This window comes from Nelumbo lutea, chromosome 7, assembly GCF_056320005.1.
Source record: "Nelumbo lutea isolate HS-2025 chromosome 7, American lotus-T2T, whole genome shotgun sequence".
Lineage (NCBI taxonomy): Eukaryota > Viridiplantae > Streptophyta > Magnoliopsida > Proteales > Nelumbonaceae > Nelumbo > Nelumbo lutea.
The window spans coordinates 35,588,482-35,610,352 of NC_142690.1; the positions used below are offsets into that span (position 1 = coordinate 35,588,482).

The 21,871-nt window shown below is 36.5% G+C and overlaps 1 protein-coding gene and 1 long non-coding RNA gene across 2 annotated transcripts in view; one reads left to right on the forward strand and one right to left on the reverse strand.

The window, feature by feature from the left end:
* LOC148846077 (S-adenosyl-L-methionine-dependent methyltransferases superfamily protein) overlaps positions 1-11,359 on the forward strand; it is a 27,250-nt gene extending 15,891 nt beyond the window's left edge. The window contains exons 3-5 of the mRNA XM_088956227.1: positions 9,956-10,200; positions 10,626-10,926; positions 11,020-11,359. Coding sequence (XP_088812353.1) covers positions 9,956-10,200; positions 10,626-10,867 — 487 coding nt within the window. The 3' untranslated portion in view covers positions 10,868-10,926; positions 11,020-11,359. The remainder of the gene's footprint in view (positions 1-9,955; positions 10,201-10,625; positions 10,927-11,019) is intronic.
* LOC148846078 (uncharacterized) lies at positions 6,828-20,485 on the reverse strand. The gene is made up of 3 exons (XR_016102599.1): positions 20,059-20,485; positions 19,903-19,964; positions 6,828-7,157 (listed from the first exon to the last, which is right to left on the reverse strand). It is a non-coding gene; the product is annotated as an uncharacterized LOC148846078 (long non-coding RNA).
* Between the last annotated feature and the right edge of the window lie 1,386 nt (positions 20,486-21,871).

Consider the following 21,871-nt stretch of genomic DNA (forward strand, 5'->3'; position numbering starts at 1 on the left):
TGCTAGCCTTATTTTCAAATTTCTCTAGGATTGGAGTCCAAAAAGAGCTCTCTTTCGGATTAACCCCTAGGGGAAGCCCAAGACAAGGGCCAAGAAGCTACATGACAACTTAAGCACTCTGCCACAGACTCAATAAACCCTTCATCTAGGTTAATCCCTACTACACAACCCTTGTCCAGATTTATTTTTAGGTTAGAGAACTCCTCAAAGTAACTTATTAAAGCTTTAAGATTCCTCACTTTTCTTAGGTTAATCCCTTCATTGAAAATAATAATATCATCAGCAAATTGGAGATGGGCCATTAGGACTCTTTTTCTTCCTATCCTCCAATCTCTAATTTCCTCTTCCTTGTCTTCCTTTGAGAGTAGCCTACTGAACACATCTGCTATCAGAGTAAAGAGAGAGGGGAAAAGGTTGTTCTGCCTTAATCCTCTACTGGCTGGAAATAAGTCCTTAACCACACCATTTACTTGGACTGAAAAATGAACAAAACTAATAGTCCTTCATCCAATTGCACCACCTATCACCAAAACCACAGTTCCTTAGGACCTCAATCAAGAGGCTCCAATCCACTAAGTCATAAGCCTTTTCTAAATCCAATTTACAAACAATACCTTGCTGGCCTAATCTCCTCGTTTCCTCCACACATCATTGACTATTGGTATTTGATCAGAAATTTATCTCCTTTGCACAAAGGCCTCTTGATCTTGGCTTCTTAGAGGAGGTATTACTGCTTTAAGCGTCAAAGACAAAACTATAGCCAAGATTTTGTAGATGCTAGTCACCGGGCTTATTGGCCTAAAATCCTTAGGGTGTTTCGTATCTATCTTTTTTGGAATTAAGGCTAGGAAAGTGGCATTGACTCCCGGGCTCACTAAGTGTCTTTTTGCAAACTCCCTCTTAAATTCCGTGTTATTCCTTCTCCCCTTTTCAGCCAACTTAGTGAACTCACATTTATTCTCGAGTCCCCTTCAATAATCAGTTTCTCAATACCAAATTCTTTTGCTTCCTCTAGGGGTGTAAATGGATTGAATTCGAATTAGATCAGGCAATATCCGGATTCAACGGATATTGAAAATTAATATTCGAATTCGACTAATTAATTATTTTAAGTAATTAATAAATATAAAATAAATATTTTATTTATATAAAGTATATAAATATATAAATTATTTATATAACTTAATTATTATATATAAATTATATAAGACATTTAAATATTTTACATATTATATATAAGAATTAAATAATCGGTCGAATTCGGATATTTATCGAATTGAATCAGGTCATATCCGAATTTGACTGATTAGATATTTGAATTATCCAAATTCGATTCGATTATGTCGAATCTCGAATTCGAAATCGGATTTTCGAATTCCGTTGACACCCCTAGCTTGCTCCACCCCATAAACTACTGCCGAAATTTCTGATTTGGGTACATCACCTTGCCCAATTGGACTTGAGTACAATAAGAGTATAGCTCCTTTTTGATTCCTACTCCACCAATGCTTGATAGTCCCAGATTATCCACAATTTTACCGTCAAAATTTAGCTTCTTCCAACCACAGTTTGGTGGTGACAATTGCACAGGGGGCTAAACAACCCTCCCAAGCTGATAGGAGGGGACCACCTGCACCCAAAAAGAGAAGAAAACCAATTCCAAATGCAGCCAAGAAAAGGACAGGAAATAAAGAGATGAAAAACTCAATGTGACCTTTTTACGGTACCTTGGTTTGATAATTCATAACAAGGGAGGAATTGAGGAGGATTTCACATATAGAATTAGAACAGGATGGTCAAAATGGAGGGGTGCTAGGTGCATTTGGAGTTTTACGTGATAGGCGAATACCACTTAGGTTAAAAGGAAATTTCTATAAAACAATTGTAAGGGCAACTATATTGTATGGAGTAGAGTGTTGGGCAGTTAAGAAACAAAATGTCCAAAAGATGAGTGTGGCAAAAATGCATATGCTGAAGTGGACGAGTGGAAAAACTAGATAGGATAGGATAAAAAATGAGGTCATTTGTAGGAATTTATGAGTAGCTCCAACAGGTGATAAAATGAAAGAAAGTAGACTAAAATGGTTTGGTCATGTTCATAGAAGACCATCGACAGCACCTGGAAGGACATGGGTATAAGTAGTAAGAAATGATTTAATCACCAATAATTTAACAATGGATATGACATTAAATAGAATAGACTGGTGAAATAGGATTCATGTAGCTGGCCCCATATAGTTGGGATAAGGCTTTGATGATGATGATGATGTGCATAGAAGACCATCAACATCACTTGGAAGAAGAATTGATTTGTTACAAGTTGAAGGGGAAAGAAGGGAAAGTGGTAGACCAAAAAGGCATGGGTATAGGTGGTAAGAAATGGTTTAACCACCAATAATTTAAAAATGGATGTGGCATTAAATAGAATGGACTGGTGAAATAGGATTCATGCAGCCGACTCCATATATTTGGGATAAGGCTTGGATGATGATGATGATGTAACGTCTAGGGAAGCAGGAACTACCTTTAACTGGTCTCAAAGTTCAGTAAATACTAAATGGTTGATTGATGCGATGGATAGGCAATGGGTGGATATAGAATAACTTTTCTTGGGGTTAATCTCCCACTGAATTCTTGTAATTGGTAAAATATAGGGTTTAGAGTGGATGTTGAGACCATTCCAAATATCCTATGGCTGTTTTGTGTGGAAAGGGATAGTAAAGTTCTGAGCACTAATCAAAAAGGGTTCTTTCCTGTAGGATAGGGGATGGACTATGCATTTGGTTTTGGCCAGACAACTGGTGCAACAAAATCTGTCTTTGCCACTCCTACACAAACCTATTCTCCATTGCATTTGACAAGGAAATCAAAATAGCTGACTGCTATGAAACTAAGGGTGAGTAGATCACTTGTTGGCCAGGCTTTCAAAGAAATCTACAGGATTGAGAGGCTGAGGAAGTATCCTCCTCACTTCAGACCATTCAGTGTGGGTCTCTGTGGAGTCCTACATTAGGTTGCTGGTGAAGGGATTGCACAATAGGACCAACAGTTCTTTCCCTGTTTAAGTGACATGCAACCCTCTAGTTCCATCCAAAATTTCTTACTATGGTTGTTTCTCAAAGAAATGCTGCGGTACCAGCACCAGGTATGCAAATTAATTTTGTTTGGTTGAACTGTTTCAAGTGAACTAGTTGTACTTTCCTTGCCTCGTGTTATGTGATAACAACTTTTGGAGAAAACTGACGTTTCCTGTTATGGAGAAATGTTTTCACCTTTTTGGTTCCATATGGCCTTTAATGGTGCCTAGCTGTCTTAAATAGTAATAAAAAATTGTGCACTGGGTTCTATGCACAATACCACCTACATTATGATTTCCAAGACAAAATTCAGTTACAGCACTGCCTGAGATGGCAATGGTTATGGTACCAAACATACCCTCTGTTGGTTCGGCTGTCTTAATATGTATGCTTATCTTTGTTGGGTCTTAAGTCATTAGTTGTTGGGCCTTAGTTATTGGGCCTAATCTTATTTAGTGTTTTATTTGTCTAGGTGTCCCATTACTAATCAAGGGCATTCTAGTCTATTTATGTAACATTATGTAATACACTTATTTATAATAGAGTAGGGCCGACTAAGAGATTCATTGCCGCCATTCTCAAATCTTCCTCTCCTTCTTCTCTTCTTCTTCTCTTCTTCTTCTCTTCTTCCTCTCCTTCTTCTTCTCTTCTTCTTCTCTTCTTCCTCTTCTTCTTCTCTTCTCCTTCTTCTCTTCTTCTCTTACTGCATCATATTTGATAAATCAAATGCCATCCAAGGTATTGGGGATGAAAACTCCTTTCTCAGTCCTTTGCCCTCATCTTCTAGACTTTTCTCTTCCACCGAGAGTCTTCAGTTGTGTATGCTTTATACATGTAAAGGATCCAAAGAAGGCCAAACTGGATCCTAGGGCTACGAAAGGAATCTTTTTGGGGTACACTCCTACACAGAAGGGTTACAAGTGTTATGATCCAGTCACCAAGAAAAAATGTGTCACAAAGGATGTGGTATTTTTTGAGTCTCAATCATATTTTCATTCTTCCCAGAATCCTTTCAGGGGGAGACTAGCGGGATGGAAGAGGATTCTTCTGTTCCCTCCTTTGTGCCTCTTTCAGCCTCGGACCTTCCATCTTCTCCTCCTGATCCTCCTAGTTGTGGTATCCCAGGTGAATCTAGTGAGGCTCCCATGGAAGGAAAAAGGGTCCTCTAACTCATGACAACAACCAATTGGACTCGGATCAACCTGTCTCAGCAACTCCAGGTAATCCTATCACACATCCCTCTGACTTGGATCTTCCTATTGCCCTTCGTAAGCCTACCCGTTCTTGTACTATCCGACACCCCATTGCTGATTTTGTGTCTTACTCACATTTGTCTCCTCGTTGTTCTTTTGTGTCTGCTCTTTCTTCTGTGCATGTCCCTACTAGGTATTCAGAGGCAGTGTTCGACCTAAGATGGAAAGAGGCTATGAATGAAGAAATGAAAGCCTTAATGAAAGCATGGACTTGGGAATTAGTGGATCTACTGGAAGGCTGCCATCAACATTGCAAATAACCTAGTGCAACATGATAGCACGAAACATATTGAGATAGACCGCCACTTTGTCAGAGAAAGAATAGTCTCAGGAGAACTCTGCAGTCCTTATACTCCCTCCGAGATGCAGATCGCAGATGTTTTGACTAAAGGGCTAGCTTCAATAAAATTCTTGGACTTACTTGGCAAACTAAACATGATTGATATCCATGCTTAGCATGAGTGGGAGTGTTGGTTTGGCTGTCTTAATATGTATGCTTATCTTTGTTGGGTTCTTAAGTCATTAGTTGTTGGGCCTTAGTTATTGGGCCTAATCTTATTTAGTGTTTTATTTGTCTAGGTGTCCCATCACTAATCAGGGGCATTCTAGTCTATTTATGTAACATTATGTAATACACTTATTTGTAATAGAGTAGGGCCGGCTGAGAGATTCATTGCCTCCATTCTCAAATCTTCCTCTCCTTCTCTTCTCCTTCGGCAACTGTATTCCAGCAAACACCCTCAGGGGGTGTTAGGTACCACAGTGAATTCATGTTCCAATTGCTTGTGGAAAGCACTAGACTGCCCATGCAGGGCAGAGCATGGCATATTTGGAACCAACAATTCATGGTTATGGAGCACAAACCATTGTGAATTTTTGAACATGGTTATTTCTCGTTTCTAGAACACACCACATTTTGTTTACTTCATAAACCGTTGCTTCAGTACATTTTACCTACGAATAATAAGGGCAGCCCAATGCACGAGGCTCCTGCCAATGTGGGGTCTAGGGAGGGACAGATGTATGCAGCCTTATCCCTGAACATACAGAGAGTGTTTCATTTGAATCCTGGTCACCCAGGTCGCAATGGAGCAACCTAACTGTTATGCCAAGGTCCACCCTCATTTTATCTGTGAATTAGTACATTTCAAATACCATTTTTGTACAGACCGCACATGCAAAAATGGTATTAGAGTTTCAAAATGCACAATTTCAAATACACCATTGTGGAGCCATGTAGTCCGGAACACACTGCACCTGGTTGAGACTATGGGTACCACACACGTCTTTAATTAGAAGAGCTATGCTAGTTGGGGAGACTGAATGCGTGCATGCAATATGCAGATGAATGATCATCTTTTTCTTTGTTGTTCCATTGCAAGAGAAATATGGTGTTCGATTCTTTTGGAGGCTCATTAGATGTTGGTTTGGACAAAGAGTATCCAATTAGGCAGGAAATTGTGGCATTCTATACTAACAGAAGTGATTTGAAACATGTGGACTGAAAGAAATCAAAGAGCCTTCAACCTCAAGCATTCCCAAGATGATAAGTACTGAGAAAGGTGCTTAGTTCACTCTTCTCCTTGCTTGGAACAAAGTTGACCTAAGGTGGCATTCCAAAATGTTACCATAACTGAAGAAAAGTACCACTACAAGCTAGAGTGGCATTTGTGAAATACATCGCTAATCGTCAGGTCGGTAAAAGTATTAGTGGCATTTCTATGACAGTATGACTTTTAGTGAAAACTTGTGAAAACACCATTCTGGCATTTAAAAAAAATGACTTTTTATTGCTCTCCTGTGGTGCTTCTGAATACCATAATTAATTCAAATAGTGAACCTCATTGTTAACTTTTAGCGGCAGTTTTGAATGTCACAACAAAGCAACCGCTATAGTGGAAATTCAAAGTGCCACCAAGGATTATCACAAAAGTCGCTCCTAATGTTATAGCAACAGTTATTTTTCCATATGGTGTCACTTTTCAATGCCACGTCAAAGTTCAACTTCTTTAGTAGCAATTATAAGTGCAGCTAAATTTGCAAAATGTAGTTGCTGCTAAATGTTTGAATATATTCACTCATAAATACCAAAAGAATGGTAAAGGGTATGTTTTGTACTGTGGCTGCTTCTCAGGCAACGTTTGTACCTGAATTTTGCCTTGGAAATCATAGAAGTAGGTGGAGTTTTATGCACAGAGCCCAATGCATATTTTTATTATTATTTAAGACAGCTAGGTGCCATTATGTGCCAAATAGGACCAAAAGGTGAAAATGTTTCTTCAAAGCAAGAAGCATCATTTTGGTGCTTCATCTAAAAGTTACTTTCACAATAGCCCAGGGCAAGGAAAGTACAACCAGTTTACTAAAACAGTTCATCCAAACAAGTAGTTTGGTTAAAATTAAAACAACTATATGGTGCTGATGTGGCTGTATTTCTTTGAGAAACTAGCACAACCAAATATATACAAAAAGAAGTAACAATAAAATCCATTACTTATTACATAATGGTAAATTGACTTGTATCATTGAATATTGGTTCCATTCTACTCCATTGGATTAAATGTCTAGTACTATTAATAAAAAAGAGTGTCAAACATTAAAACTAATTACATATTTGACCTAATTGAATATATATATATATATATATATATATATATATATATATTTGTCTAAGAGAAGTTCATTACAAAACATTTATACAATTATCACTTTCAAGTCATGGCTCCAATAATGGAGACTCCAACAACAGAGAAGTTCATCCATGGTTTCCAGTAATCTTCGATCAAAGTTAAAGATATTTTCAATGTACTCTTTTATAAACTTTCTCCTGAAAAAATAATCACATTTTGTTAAAAAATTCTTAATCAACATGTAAATGTAGAAAACAATGATAGCAACTATGCATGCAAAATAAATACTTAGTACAAGAAATTTAACTTTAGTCGGCAGTCATTTGGTAGCTAGTTGTAGAAAATAAGACCAGCAATAGAAAGGAAAAATGCATTTGTTCTCTACAGAAAAGACAAAATGGTATAACAGAAAACTGTAGTGCTTCTCGAAGATAGTGTTGGCGGTTCAAAGACATGAATTTCTAGAACATATCAATTTTGAGAGAAAACAACCACATGGACTTTTATCTCTCACTTGTTTTCTGTACTGACAAACTTCCAGTAGAAGTTGGAAATAAATAGAAATCTGTTCGATCAACCAAAGATTACTCAGAATTGCATTATCAAATAGGGTATCTGTCCTTTAACATAGTAAATAATAAATCAATTCAAGAACAATTTAGTAAAGAATTAAAAATTAATTAAAAGAAACAGAAACAATAATATTGATAAAAAAAAAAACAGAAACAATAAAAGCTTCTGGAGCTCCTCCAGTAATTATTCTAGGCTATTAGAAAGACATCAACTTTCATTCTTCTGTGGCAGCACTGGTAGCACTCAGGTCTCAACTCCATTCAAAAACAATAGATCCAACTACCATTGCTTTGGTTCACCCATTGTACATTTGTAAGCTAGGAGGCTGATCTAACCATAGACTAAGAGTCTAGGACTTTTTCTTACTTCTAGAAAATACTTGACTACCAAGTACCAAAAAATCAGCTAAAGAAAATTGTTTAGAGGCATTCAGTGATATGAAAAGTCATAGTCCACCTCAAAAAGCTTAATGGAATTGGAAAGCATTCCATCTTTATTTTTGGTGGCTCAGAATGAGGAAAGTTAATGGTTATTATGAAGAATATCATGGCAGCATCATTTGGAACCCCAATGTAGAAGAAACATGAATCATTGGTAAGTGGAACTGAAGGTGGAGGAGTTTCTGCACAGAATTCAGTTCATTACACCTCTGGTGGGGTAGGCAGATTGCAGGAAAGTGGGACAAAAAGGTGCTTTTCCTGTGAAATCCTTTCTTGCATTTGGGCAGCTGCAAAGTGCAGACTTCCCCTATGTGTGTATTTGACAATCTGCTTCTCCATCCAAAGTGAAGTTTTTGGCTTGGACTGCAACTCTGGAAAAGTGCCTCACCTATGATAAAACTTCTTAGTAGAGGGCTGAACCTGGATAGCCCCAACTGCCCCCCTTTGCCCCTTTGTTTTGAAGACTGAAGTGTGAACCGTATTTTCCAGCTATGTTTGGATGGGAGGGCTGCTTTTTGGAATCCATCAACAGTTTTCTGCTAAGCTTGCAGCTTTAGAGGACTGATCAGGAAAGGGAATGTTGTGTGGGGCTTAATATCTATGGTCTTGTTTTGGTGTGTTTTGGCTTGAAAGGAACACTCAGTTTTTTTTTTTTTTTTTTTGGTTTGGTTGACAAGGATATTCTGTTTTTATGTTGTATGGCACATATGAATCTCCTATCCCACACCCCAGCAGTACTTTGTTTTGATTTTTTATGGTGCATGTGAATCTCCCACCCCACACCCCCAGCAGAACTCTGTCTTTATGTTGATACAGAGATGCTGTAGCTTTTGTATAACTCCATGTACAGTTCCTTAGTGTACATGGGATAAGCATTGTATTTATTCCTCTTTTGTTTTAATACAATACCTTACCTTTTATAAAAAAGAAAAGAAGAGATTGCTGTCTGAAATTCAGTCAAGAATTACCAATTAAATGGGAGAAGTAACTCCATTTTATTTTTACAAAATCTTCAATGTTTATATTTCAGATTGGATCTTTGTTATATTTCAGCATTGTTGCTATGGGTGTCTGAGCAATGTTAAAAAAGTTCCTTTTGTTTTTCTATGAAATCTTAAGTGTATCATTCTGCGAGCTGTATCACAGAAAGCATCAGTCTTAATGAAAGTTGCCTTCACTGTGACACTGTCTGGTTTATCCCTCTACGAGACCATCTTATCTCATTACTATTTTAGGGATATCATTCTTTGGAACCCCAGATTAATTTAATCCAAAGATGGAATGATTAGCAGCAATATTCCTCCTTGTCGATTTCTTGTAAAATGAGAATGCTTTTCTGAAAAAAAAAAGGGATTAGGTAGCAGTAGCTAGCCTAGATAGGGATGGCAGGCACTTTGCTGCATGCAAAGCATTCTTTTTATCACAACTAACAAAATTTAACAATTAGCAGTAAAATAATGCCCCTAATTATCCTTGTGTTTGTCAGCATCCCCTTGACAATTACCAACAGAGGTTTGCACCCAGCATGAGTATGTGAGATCTGATGTAAGCTTATGATTTAAACTGGCCATGTAAATATGAAGGACAACACATTTAACCTGAAAAACTGCCTTATTGGAATATTTTCATGGAAGATTTTAAATTATGTTGGGGCTTATTTTAAATTATGGTAAAATCTCAGACTGGCAAGTGTGAGAATACAGTTTTGAGTCGGAGAGGCAAATTTTTGCAAAAAAACAAATGCCAAAGGTTAGGAACATATCCATTCCTTTCTCCTCAAGCAACAAAAATAGAGTCAATAACAACAGATAGTAGAAGTTAACTGGAAAGATAGAATGGTAAGTGAAAAGAAGACAAGTTGGGGGAAAGGAATAGAAGACAATCAAGAGAGGATATATATGACTATCCTAATTTTATTTTTTGAACTTACAAATGAGACAAAATTTCTTTACAAGATTTTGATTTATCTTTCCTTTCAACAGGGAGGATTTTGAGAGAACTGGTCTGAGCAGCTTGATTACTGTTGAAGTTAGAGATATTCAAGGTGAGGGATTTCCTAATGATTTTTGCGGTTTAGCAGATTCGGTCTTCCTTGATTTACCCCAACCTTGGTTGGCCATTCCTTCTGCTGGGAAAATGTTGAAGCAGGATGGTATTTTGTGTTCTTTCTCCCCTTGCATTGAGCAAGTCCAGAGATCGTGTGAGACTCTGAAGGCAAGTTTCACAGGTAAGCTTGGGTGTCATGTTATCCTGGTTGACACAATTTGCATTTCTTGTATATTAAGTGTCTTGATTCATTTTAATTATTTGTTTATTTTTATTGAATTGATGGATAACCTGGCTATTTTTCATGGTAAGAAATGTTAAATGGATGTAAATAGTCAGGTTGACAGTAGCTTATGCAAATTTACTATGCTTGTAATTGTTGACCATCTGATTAGTAATGAATTCTTTTTTTCTTTTCTTTTCTGTCTGGGAGGAGGGCTGGATCTTTGACCTGTCATAGGTTACTCTATTTTACACAATAGCTTCTGTTTTCCTCTTGCTCTTGTTAGTTTTCTAATTAGTTTGATTCTTGTACCAGTAAAATAATTAATATTTCATAATTGAACTTTTCTTTTTTCTTATTTCCTCCTTTGTTCTTATGTATAGATATAAGGACGTTTGAGGTCCTCCTTCGCACATATGAAGTCAAAGAAGGAAGGATGGAATATGGGGCAGGTGATGAAAGTGATTCTCTCGGGTCTCTTCCTTGCAAGAGGAGGCAATGTTCAAGTGATGGGAGCATTGGTAGTGAAAGCTTTAGTGCTCCTGTAATCATGGCTAGGCCGTGCTCTGAGACAAGAGGTCACACTGGTTATTTGACATTTGCTAGACTCAAATGCCTGCAGTAGGGAGCCAAACGACCATACTCTCACATTAAGGCATCAAGAGGTCACCTGTCTCGTTACAGGTTCGTGCAATCCCCATCCTTGGAAATGGAAAGAATGGTTTGTTATTCAGTTTGAATGGGGACAAAGTCTGAAATTGATATTAGTCATTACAGGTTAGGTTCAAGCTTCATTAGCGGGGAGAAAATATTTGTTGTTGATCGTTAGTAAGTTTTGGAAGGATTAAGTGAAAGTCAAAGTCACTTGTTATTTGTTCTACCATAAAAATTATTTATTTATTTTTTGGTTCTCTTTTTGCCTCTGCCTTGTCTAATTTCATCTTCCACCTGGGGTCCCTTTCTCTGCAAAAGGAGCTGAATTTTTTTCTAAATTGTAAAATTCAAGTTATGTTTGTTGACCCTTCTATGATCAACACTTTGTTTTGTGCCTTACAAACGGAGATAGATACTACTTTGATTACAAAATTTCATAAATATCATGGAAATTCCTGACCAACTTTGCATATTAAGTAGCCAATAAGACTATCTTTACAAAAGCTGTAATAAATAGTAACTTAGATCAAACAAGTCATGAACCAAGTCATTCATGCTCTCATTATGCCTTCTTCAAGCTTGTTTCCATGATTCATGAATAATTTTAAGAAATTAATAGCATTAACTTATCACATGATTCATCCATAATAGCCAATATCACATGATAAATATTAGTGCTATAATACTAACTACATAAAAAAAGAAAAAGAAAAGAAGAAAGAAGAAAGAATGGTGTTATAATGTTCTACAATCATGATCGCTTTCACATGATTCATCCATTAGTAGTCGAGTCCCCTCTAACTGTGTCACATGATTTCATCTGCTTTACATCTTTCTCCCCTTATGTGTTAGACAATGTATGTCCTTAGTTTCAATCAGAATGATGTACATTATGACATTTAATGTAAATGAATAAAGTACATATTGGATTTATGTTATTATGGTATTCTTTTGTAATACCTTTAAACTAGACACATATATGATTCGTGTTAGTTTAGTTGGATAGATGTGGGGAGATTTATCTTGTCAAGGTTGACACTGATGTACCGCCAAGTTGGTTGAGGTGGTTTGTCTCAGCTGCTAAGGTGAGACTTGAGGTACATGCAGTGTAAGTTTTCTTGAAACCTTGAACCGGACTAGAATTCCATTATTGCCCTAGACCTTGGAGATAGATGGATAAAACTGGAATGTTACACCTGACCCTTAGATTCGATTATGATACTACACTAGGTGTCGGATTGAATTGTTTTTGATATGCCAATTAGTGAGATACTCAGAGGGGGTCAAAACCTATGTATGTTAGGACAATCCGAGAATTCATCTGAGTGAGTGATCATAGTGGCAGAATCAGCCCCTTTGTTGGATAAAGTGAATGATCGGGGATGCACTCTCTCTGATGGAAACCTAAAGTGTCGACAATTGATTTCAACCGTTGAAATTGGTTTTGCAAAATGTTTTAATTTTCAGGATCCATGCGAGTAGAGAGTGTAACACTGTACATTGTAGCCAATTAGATGCCATTTCTTGTTGGACAGTGTTTGATCATTATGAGCTGAGAGGTTAAGTGTAAGACCATTGAGAGTAATATCTGATGGGTTAATCTTACATTTGCCCACAGTCTTTGAGTTTTTATAAGGTGACTTGACCCAATGACCATTTAGTCTAAATGTTGGGCCCATTAAAAGCCCATGATGATGGACTTAGGGGTTCACTATCTCCTATAGTGAATTCGGCCAGGCCTTGTAACAGATGATGTGCTAAATCCATGTGGCTGATGTGTAAATTAATGTTTTGGTCCCATGCCATACAAAGATAACTAACTGGGCAACAGATTGAGGGGTTAATAAACAGATAGACTTAATGGGCCTAAAGCCCAATTCGAACTGGCTTAATGAGATTAAATAAAAGAGAGTTGTTTTGGGATTTAGATCAATAGATAGAATAAGGAATCATTCCTATCCACTCAAAGAGTACAGATCCAAATAAAGATTTGGATAAGGAAACTCCTAATTAGATTAAGAAGGCCGATCTTTATCTGTAGATAAGATAATGGATTATCTTTATCTCTTAAAGAGAGTCCAGATCCAAATAAAAGATTTTTGGCATTCTTCTAGGGCCTGTGTCAGATCGGGAGTTGTCAGGCATATGCCTTTCTGATGGAAGAGATTTCTCATCTTGATTTTGAGCCTCCTAAAATAACATTAATAACCTCAGTCAGGGGTGTGCTTATTGGGGGTCGGCTAGCTCCAAGGCCAACTTAGTTGGTTGATCATCCAATACAAAGTCCCTTAAGTATCGCTTTTTGATGAGGGTTTCGATCTTAGTTTTTAGCTCACAACATTCTTGTGTCATGGATGAAGTTGTAATGATATTAACATTACTTGTCTCAATTTTCCTTTTTTTGGGTTCTTCCTCATTTTAAAAGGCCACCACATGAACTCCTGCTTCCCAACCTACATAAGGATGTAGCTAGAGGAGTGTAACTATCGTATAACGGTGAAACTTGCTTAGTCTCTTATTTCTTGCTACTAGAAACAAGCCTCGACTCATCTCAGTTCTTTCTCTTCCTGTTAGCCCATTCATCAATCGCTAAGTGTTTGTTGGCCTTGGTTTCATTGACATTTATGTATTTCTTTGCTCTTGCCAAGAAACTAGCCATATTCCAAGGTAGCTTCTTGGAAAATGAAAAGCTGAAGGCCAATAACATGAGGTCATTAGTGGTGGCTTCTACGACTATCGCTTGTGAACTTCGAGAAGCTCTTGGTCAGCTCAAAATAGGGAGTCACCACCCCTTTTTTTAGAGGAAATAGACATTATTTCTACTGTGAAAATAGACTTTATTTTCTTGATAGTGACTCCATTTTCTATGAGAAAGACACTCAACCAAGAGACTCTAAATTCATTTGGATTGGGAGAGGGAAGGTGTTTAACACCCATCTCTCCAAGTTGTATATGATAGCCCGATATGGGAGTTATTTAGGTTTTCAACTTCACAAAATTTGAATTAATAAACATGGAACTCTAAAAACTTGTGAAAAGAATCCCCCTAACATCTTTTAATCTTGGTTTTAAGGGGATGTTATCAGGAATTTGGTACTAATTTTCCCTAAAACCTTTTCCTCTCTCCCTCTAATTCTGAAATTATAAGAAGCTTTTAGAGATTTAGAGTCTCAATAAATCTAAATTTGAACTACCAAAATACATGATAAAAAATAACCAAATAACCAAGAATTAACTAAAATGTACTAACAACACAAGTTAAGAAACTTACCTCTTTAATTTAACCTTGATTAAGCTTGATAGTAGTAATTCCATAACCTGAAAATTATGTCTTTTTGAGGATTTAGACCAAGAGAATGGCTTGTAGTTCTTTGATGTGGTAGAATGAATATTTGAGAGATTTTTTTTTTGCTTTTCTTGAATGTTAGAACGTTATTACATAGAGAAATAGGGCGATTTTGGAAAGTTCTAAACCTAGATTCTAAATTTCTATTAGGGATTGAAATGGGATTCTCTATTACATTTTTCCTTCTCCAAAATCACCTCTATATCTTAATTACTATCCTATTTATAGAGAGGAAAGATTGGGGAAGGTTATAGGGTTTAATCAGTTACACCAAGATTTCAATGATTTTTCTAGGGTTTCTCATGCCTAATGGGGTTATATTCAAACTTGTTCAAGTCAGGTTCGAATTTAACCTCTTAGTGGCAGAAAATGTAAAAAGTGGTCATAATGGCCCTTATGTCAATTTCTAAGTTCAAGAATGGTTACTTTGGGTTTTTGGGTTCTTTTGGTCTATTTGGTTTGTCCTAATCAATCTAATGGAACAGTAGGGTTTAAGTGAAAGGATGAAATCATCCCCCCAATCTCTTGAGGTCTTAGGTTGGGACAAATAATGGGGCGATTTAATTTGGTGCATCGAAACATAATTTTTTTTTAATGGTTAAACGGGTGAATTAGATCATGAAAATCATGTAATGGGGTGTTTTGGGTATCTGATCATGGTAGTGAAGTTTCATTGGTCAAATGAGGTTTGTATGATGGAGATCTGCGGCTGGTAGGCTCTAATAAATGAGATTTGCTGAAACAGAATCTTTACTTGATGATGGGTCAAACGAAGGAGTTTTGGAATGAATTTTGGCGGGTAGGCATTTTTAAGCACCTTGAATATGATAAAAAAGTTGGATCATTGATCATAGGTGTGGATTGAATTACTTGATTCAGATCAAGATTTTGGCTTATGACTTTTCAATTAATGAAAGGGCTTGAACCAAAATCTTCCTTGTTTAGCAGTCAAATGAAGGAACTAGGTCATGAAACTTGAGATATTGGATTTTTTGGGTTATTTTGGTTCATGTCAAGGTTATAGTTTATGGCTTATCCATCAATAAGTAGGCTTAAAATGGAATATTGCTTATTTAATGGTTAAAATGAGGAATTAGGTCATGAAATTGGACAAGTGAGTTGTTTTGGGGATTTTGGACTTAATAAGGTGCTGTGTTGCTTACGTTACGACTTCTTGTGCACTTTAATCATAAGCATCAAATTGAAATCTTTATCGAACAAATGATTAAACAAGGGAATTTTGAGTTATAATTTGGCATGTGGACATGGGTTAAGATGAGGAGTCAAGTGAAAGGTTCAAACCTGAGAATGAATTTGTTGATTTTGGCTGTCTAGTTCTCATTATCCAAGGTTATCAGAATGAAATCTTGGCATCTTTATAGTTGATCATCACAAATTCGATGTGAGATTTGGGATTGATCGTGTCTTAATATCCCCAAGGCATTGAATGTATCGCATTTGATTTTATGGAGTCAAAGTTTTAACACTGCATAGATCAGAACTATTGGTGAGAAAGTTGGTGTAACGAATAGTGGATCTTTGAAGTTTGGTCATGAAATTTAAGTGTAGCTAAATTTTAGTTTCCTAAGTTTAGGGGCCATGTCTAATCGGGATACTAAAGCCTATGTAGTGTCACATGTTGATTTTAATGTTCTTATTAATTTTTAAGTTTATGCGTGTAGCTTACACATGAGAGGGGATTTTGGGTTTTAACAAGTCTCAACTTAGTTTGGTTATGTTTTCAAATTTTAGGGTCTCGAAAGAAGGCATAAAGAAACAAGGTAAAGGGATTGAGCAAAAATTGGGTACTAACATCACTTAGTCGAGGTCCTTCGAGTGCTTTGGTGTTGAAACCTTGGATAAAATTCTGAAGTGACTCCCCAAGTCTTTGTTTTACAGCTATTAGCATAGCCAAGGCCTTCGAGCAATGATGACTGCTCAAAAAGTAAGATAGGAAGAGGTCCGTAAACTAGTCCCATGAGGTAATGGATTGTGGGGGGAAACCTTAGAACCATCTCTTGGCAGTGCCCTTGAATGTTGTTGGGAAGGCTCTGCACATCAAGGCATTAGAGAAACTGTGAAGAAGCTTGATGATGTGGAAGCTCTCTACGTGTTCTTTTGGGTCTGTGGTTCCATCACAAGTTTCCAAAGTGGGAACCTTTCCATCACGATAGCGTTGACGAAGGCCTCCACCCGATGTTTGATGGCTGGTCAAGGAATCAACTTTGCTTTCCTTTACCTCGTGAATCTCAACTCGGATAGCACCGATCTCAACATTGATGTCATTGAACCTACGTTCATAGTCATGAGGGGATGTCAGCTTGGGGTGTCTCCCAAATTCGTGAGATGGTTTTATTGGGAGTGTCCCATGTTGGATGGAATATTCCCTCCTTGGGAGCATGTGTTGTTTAGGTGTTCGTAGAGGTCTGAGACCTGAGGAGGGGGAATGAGTTGCTGGTTGGTTTTGCTCTGCTGGTTAGGATTGCACCACTCTTCTCTTGGTGTTCACTATGTTTGTATGTAGGTCCAAGGCAGAGCAGTGCTAGCTCACCAAAGGCTATTGCTCTTAGTTTGGAGAGGTCCTTCCTGGTTCATCCTCTGAGTTGTTGGCTAACCTCCTACTTTGGCACCCCTAAGTATCAACAAGTCGGCCGTGCTCAGGTTGGCCTTTGGCTAGTTGCTCTAGGTTCAATTTACTGACGAAGAGTGGCATGTGTTGCACCAATTTCTAGAACTGCTCCTGTGTGGAGAGATTCTGAGGAGCAGGAGGAATGTTGTTTCCTACCCTAGAGTTATCCTGGTGATCGGCCATAGTGAATGGAATGGGGAATTAGATATTATGTTATTTTATAAATTAAAATCTCAATTTATTAACTTAAATGAATTAATTGGATTAACTTAGATCAAATATTACTAAAATGAATAAATATGTAGCAAATGAATAATAAAATTAATATAATGGTTATATGAGTAGATTATTAAATAAAACTAATATTTCTTAAACATTTACTTGTTTAACTTAGATTTATGGGTAAACTACTTACATTGGTAAAATTGTTATAATGTTATTATTAAGTAGATTTTTTAATTAACATTTAATATTTATTAAATTAAATACTAAAGTCCATTAAGGATTTATCAAATGCCTAAACAATTAGTAAAGTGATTAATTAATCAAATAATTAACTTAGAATAATGGGTAAAATACTTAAAGCTCCTATATATTTTTGGAGTAAAATAGAGCAATGCCCTTATTAATTATTAAATTAATTGGATTGCTTTAAAATAACTTGTTTTAATTATTAAACTAAGCATTTATTATTAAGCAATTAACAAATACATATTTCTTATATTATGGATATTGTACTCATATAACCATAGACTAATTGATCTATGCAAAAAAATCAATAGAAAAGAAAATGAATTCATTAGGGAAAATGAGAAAAATAAAAAACCTGGGATTTTAGATTTAGGACAATAACAAAAAAAAAAAATCACTTGATTTGTCCTAGAAAATGCTGATACTTGCTGCTTATAAACTTCTATTTTATGGATATTCGTACCTTCTATCATTCTAACTTGGTATATTATATGTTATTTTTACCAATTTATAAATTTTAATTAATTTTTTCTTAAGCTTTATGGCTTACACCTCACCTTTTTGGGCCATTACGCCTCAACTATGCCTTCAGCCTTTAAAACCTTGATGCTTCTTAGTTCTTACCCAAATGATCTTAGAAATTTGATTTGAAACTAATTGAGAATCTACTATTGACAAATTTAGATATTTGTCATAGAAAACATGCTTAGGATATTTGCACGATCTGACGAAAATATGCAAGTATTAACCTCAAAAGAATCACATTAGTTGGTATATCATCAAAAGCAAATGCTTCTAAGTTCTAAGATTGAGTCCAAAAATTCCACTAGCTAATTATAAAATATGTGAATCAATTAGAAGTGCTCAAATTCAGCATTTCATAAACACCCACACTGATGAGGCCTAACCCATCCTATCAACGAATTAAGACAAATTTCTCATAAGGCAGCATGAGTGTGTCAACCTAATCAAAACAAATTAATTGTCTAAGTTTGTCCACCAATCAAGAACATTTAGACTATATATATATAATCATAATATAATAATCATCATGATCTTAGAATGCATATCAAGAACATTTCACAAAAATACACCTATTGATACATCTAAATATATAATAAACTAACTTTATTCAAAATAAATGTAACTTAACAAAACCTAATCAAAGAGGGGACAGGATACATAAGAACAAGAAACAAATAATAATTATAATAATAAGAAAATTCTAATTTTCATGATTTGCCATTTGGACCTTCAAGCTAGAGTGTAAAGATGGCCAAGGTCTACAAATCATATAGAATGTAGAGTAAAACATTGTCAATGGACTGTCTTCAGAGTGTGAGTATAGTCTAATTTTTAACATTTCTTCTTTAAAAATTTGAAGTTTGGAGTGCCATATTGGCTTCTTATTGGGTAGGATTTGCTTAGAGAGATTAGGGGTGAGAGGACACATATAATACCAACCGAGGGATTGGCTCGCTGGTATCTTATTTGGTTCTCTCTAGCATTGACACAGAATCATAGGATTTGCTTAGAGAGATTAAGGGTGAGAGGACACATACAATACCAACCGAGGGATTGGCTCGCTGGTATCTTATTTGGTTTTCTCTAGCATTGACACAGAATCAATTCCCGTATCCACCGATTTTGGGAAAGGGGGTTATTAGTTTTTAGTGGTGCGTGGCACCAAATACCAACAGACACTAAGGTGAAAAGTGCTGGTTGTTATAAGAAATGTTTTAAAAATTGACCCAGAACTGGAACCGCTTTGGCCACTGGTTTTCGGGTCAGTGGTTCAAACAGATGGCTAATTCCAATTTAAAAAATAATTCAAATAAAAAATGGCCAAAACCATTGTTTGAATCGAACAAATTGATAGTTTCACTGTCTAGGCCAACGAGTTGTTAACCAAGTCAATGATTTTCGGCTAAAGAATGAGTTGAGGGTATAACGGAACTGGTTACCTAGAAGATTCCTGGACCAAATGGTCCGACAATTCGGGTCAACAACAATTCGTAAACACTGGTTACAAGTTTCTTTTTCTTATTCTGTAGTAGGTAGTATAAATGTTATATGCTTATAATTAGGGATGGCAATTTCTACCTACCAGGTGGGTATAAGCCCCTACAAGTTGCACAGGTACTGGTAGGGTATGGTATTAGGCTAAACCTGACCCTCCCCGACCTTCATATTATTGAAAAGCATATAAACCTTATGTACAAGTGTTAAATTTAATAATATTTTAAATTTTATATAAAGAATTATTTATAGTTTATATATTTTCTACATATATTAATCAAATAATTGAAAATTTTATTGTTTATGTGTTATTTACTTATTTATTGCTTATATATGACAAAAATTAATTAAAAATTATACATGATTTATAAATCCAACCTGCCCCTATGTTTGCATTTTCAGATATGAAAAGGGTTTTAGATTCTAAAAAGGGAAAATTCCTGATAGGTACCTGTAATTTAGGCCAAGTGCCAATTTAATAACCAAACTTTAAAATGCCACAATTTAGTATTTGAACTTTCATTTTGCCACAATCTAGTACCTGGCGTTGTAGTCCGAACCATGGTTTCCGCATCATACGTTCACTGCCACTGTTTTGACCTCCTATTTATGATTTGATCTCTGTTATGCAATTCTTCCAATGGAAACTTTTTTCTTTGAAAAACTATAAATAAATAAAAGTGAACATAATGCTCACCAATGAGAAATGTAACCCTTTTATGTACGCTGTAAATAGGCGTGTTATATATGTCAAATTAATTAAAGAAAAATCCTCACGATTCACCAACTAGTTGTAGAAAAAACTGCAAACGGCCCCATGGGTGGAATGATATCGGGAGGCATCGACGGTGGTGGGTCAATACTCGGAGGCCTAGGCGATATTTGATCGGCGGTTGAGGTGGCACTACATCCGGCGGCTTTGGTATCGGAATATCGGGAATGCTCGGAGACAGAATTGGGGGTCTTGGCTAGGATTAGGCCTCGACGGTATCTGAGATGGAGTAGGAGGATTGGGGATCCCTACTTCAGGCAGTGGCGCGGTTTCGATATCCAAAACTGTACGAGTTGCAGGCACCTCCGGTGGAAAAGAGGATGGCTCCGGAGTTGGCCTCGATGGTATCTCCGGAGGGCTTGTTGCAGGTGGATAAGATGAACCGAAGGCAGCTAACACATGACGAAGTGAAAAGCGGACGTGGTTTGGGTTGGTTGCAGCAAGTGGCTTACATCATATACCAAGGAAACTGCTTTGCAAAGAATATGTGAGAGAGGAGATGGAGCGGTGGAGTTTGAACAGTGTATTTTTTAAGGATAATTTTGATATTTTCAAAATTTTAAAATCACACATGATTTCATGTGATATACATAACTGACGGTTATTAATAATAGGTATTGAGAATTTTCCCTTTTAAAAATTCAACCCAAACCCACTATTAGCTTTGAAACAAGTAGAGGTTAGGAGTTTTAGGAAGATTAGGATGTAAAATTTACCTAACCCAAACCCGCCCACTGCCCTTATTAATGCAATAGGACCGTGGCTGTTTTTCTCTTATAGACAAACTTTTAGAAATGGAATACATGGGCCATGTAGCTGTGAGTCCCATCAGTCTTTTAGCTCAACCGCAATTATGGGTCTTATGTCTCCTAGCAGTGAGTCTGGATCTCCTGCCTAGTGGTGGTAATTTTCACCCAACCCATTGAATCTACCCAATCCACCCATTATCTAACCTATCCAACCCATTCATTTATTTGGCCGGTTGTGTGATCAATTCATCATTAAATCCATTCATTTAAATGAGTTGGACAGTGGATAATCAATGAGTTAATCATTACAAACATAAATATTAATTCTTTAGCTTTTTTTTTTTATTTGAATTAAATAATTTATTATTAATACATTCATTTTTTATTAATTATTAACTAAATTTAGTTTTGTCTTGAATCAACACAATTCATCCAACATAAATCCAAATCAATTTGATCCGAGTTCGGGTCAGTTCAATACAATTTGACCTAATCTAATATATACCGATTTAGGTCCATCCGAATTCGAAATAGACCCCAGACAGAATGGTTTGGTACCACTTGCTTTGCCCAGTTTGGATCATTCGGTCCAACAAGTATTCACACAATCTGATTCGACTTGATACAAGGTGATCTGAGTCGATCAATATCTGCACAACCGACCCGATTTACTTACGTTGACCTGCTTTGGTTCCAAACCCGTGCACAAACATGATATGTTCCAATCCAAGTCAATCCACTATTGACCGAGCTGGTTCGGCACTGATCCAAAACTAAATGGTTCAACTACTCTTGATGTGATTAGCTTGAAGATAATCCAATTAGATAGTTCAAATTGGGCTGAGTGGTTTGAACCTAAGTGGTTCGGTCAAACCCAAAGGTTTGAACCTAAGTGGTTCGATCAAACCCAAATTCGCACTTGTGTACAAATAACATGCATATAATGTGATTTAAACGTTTACCACTTGAGTAAATAATAACTATAATTA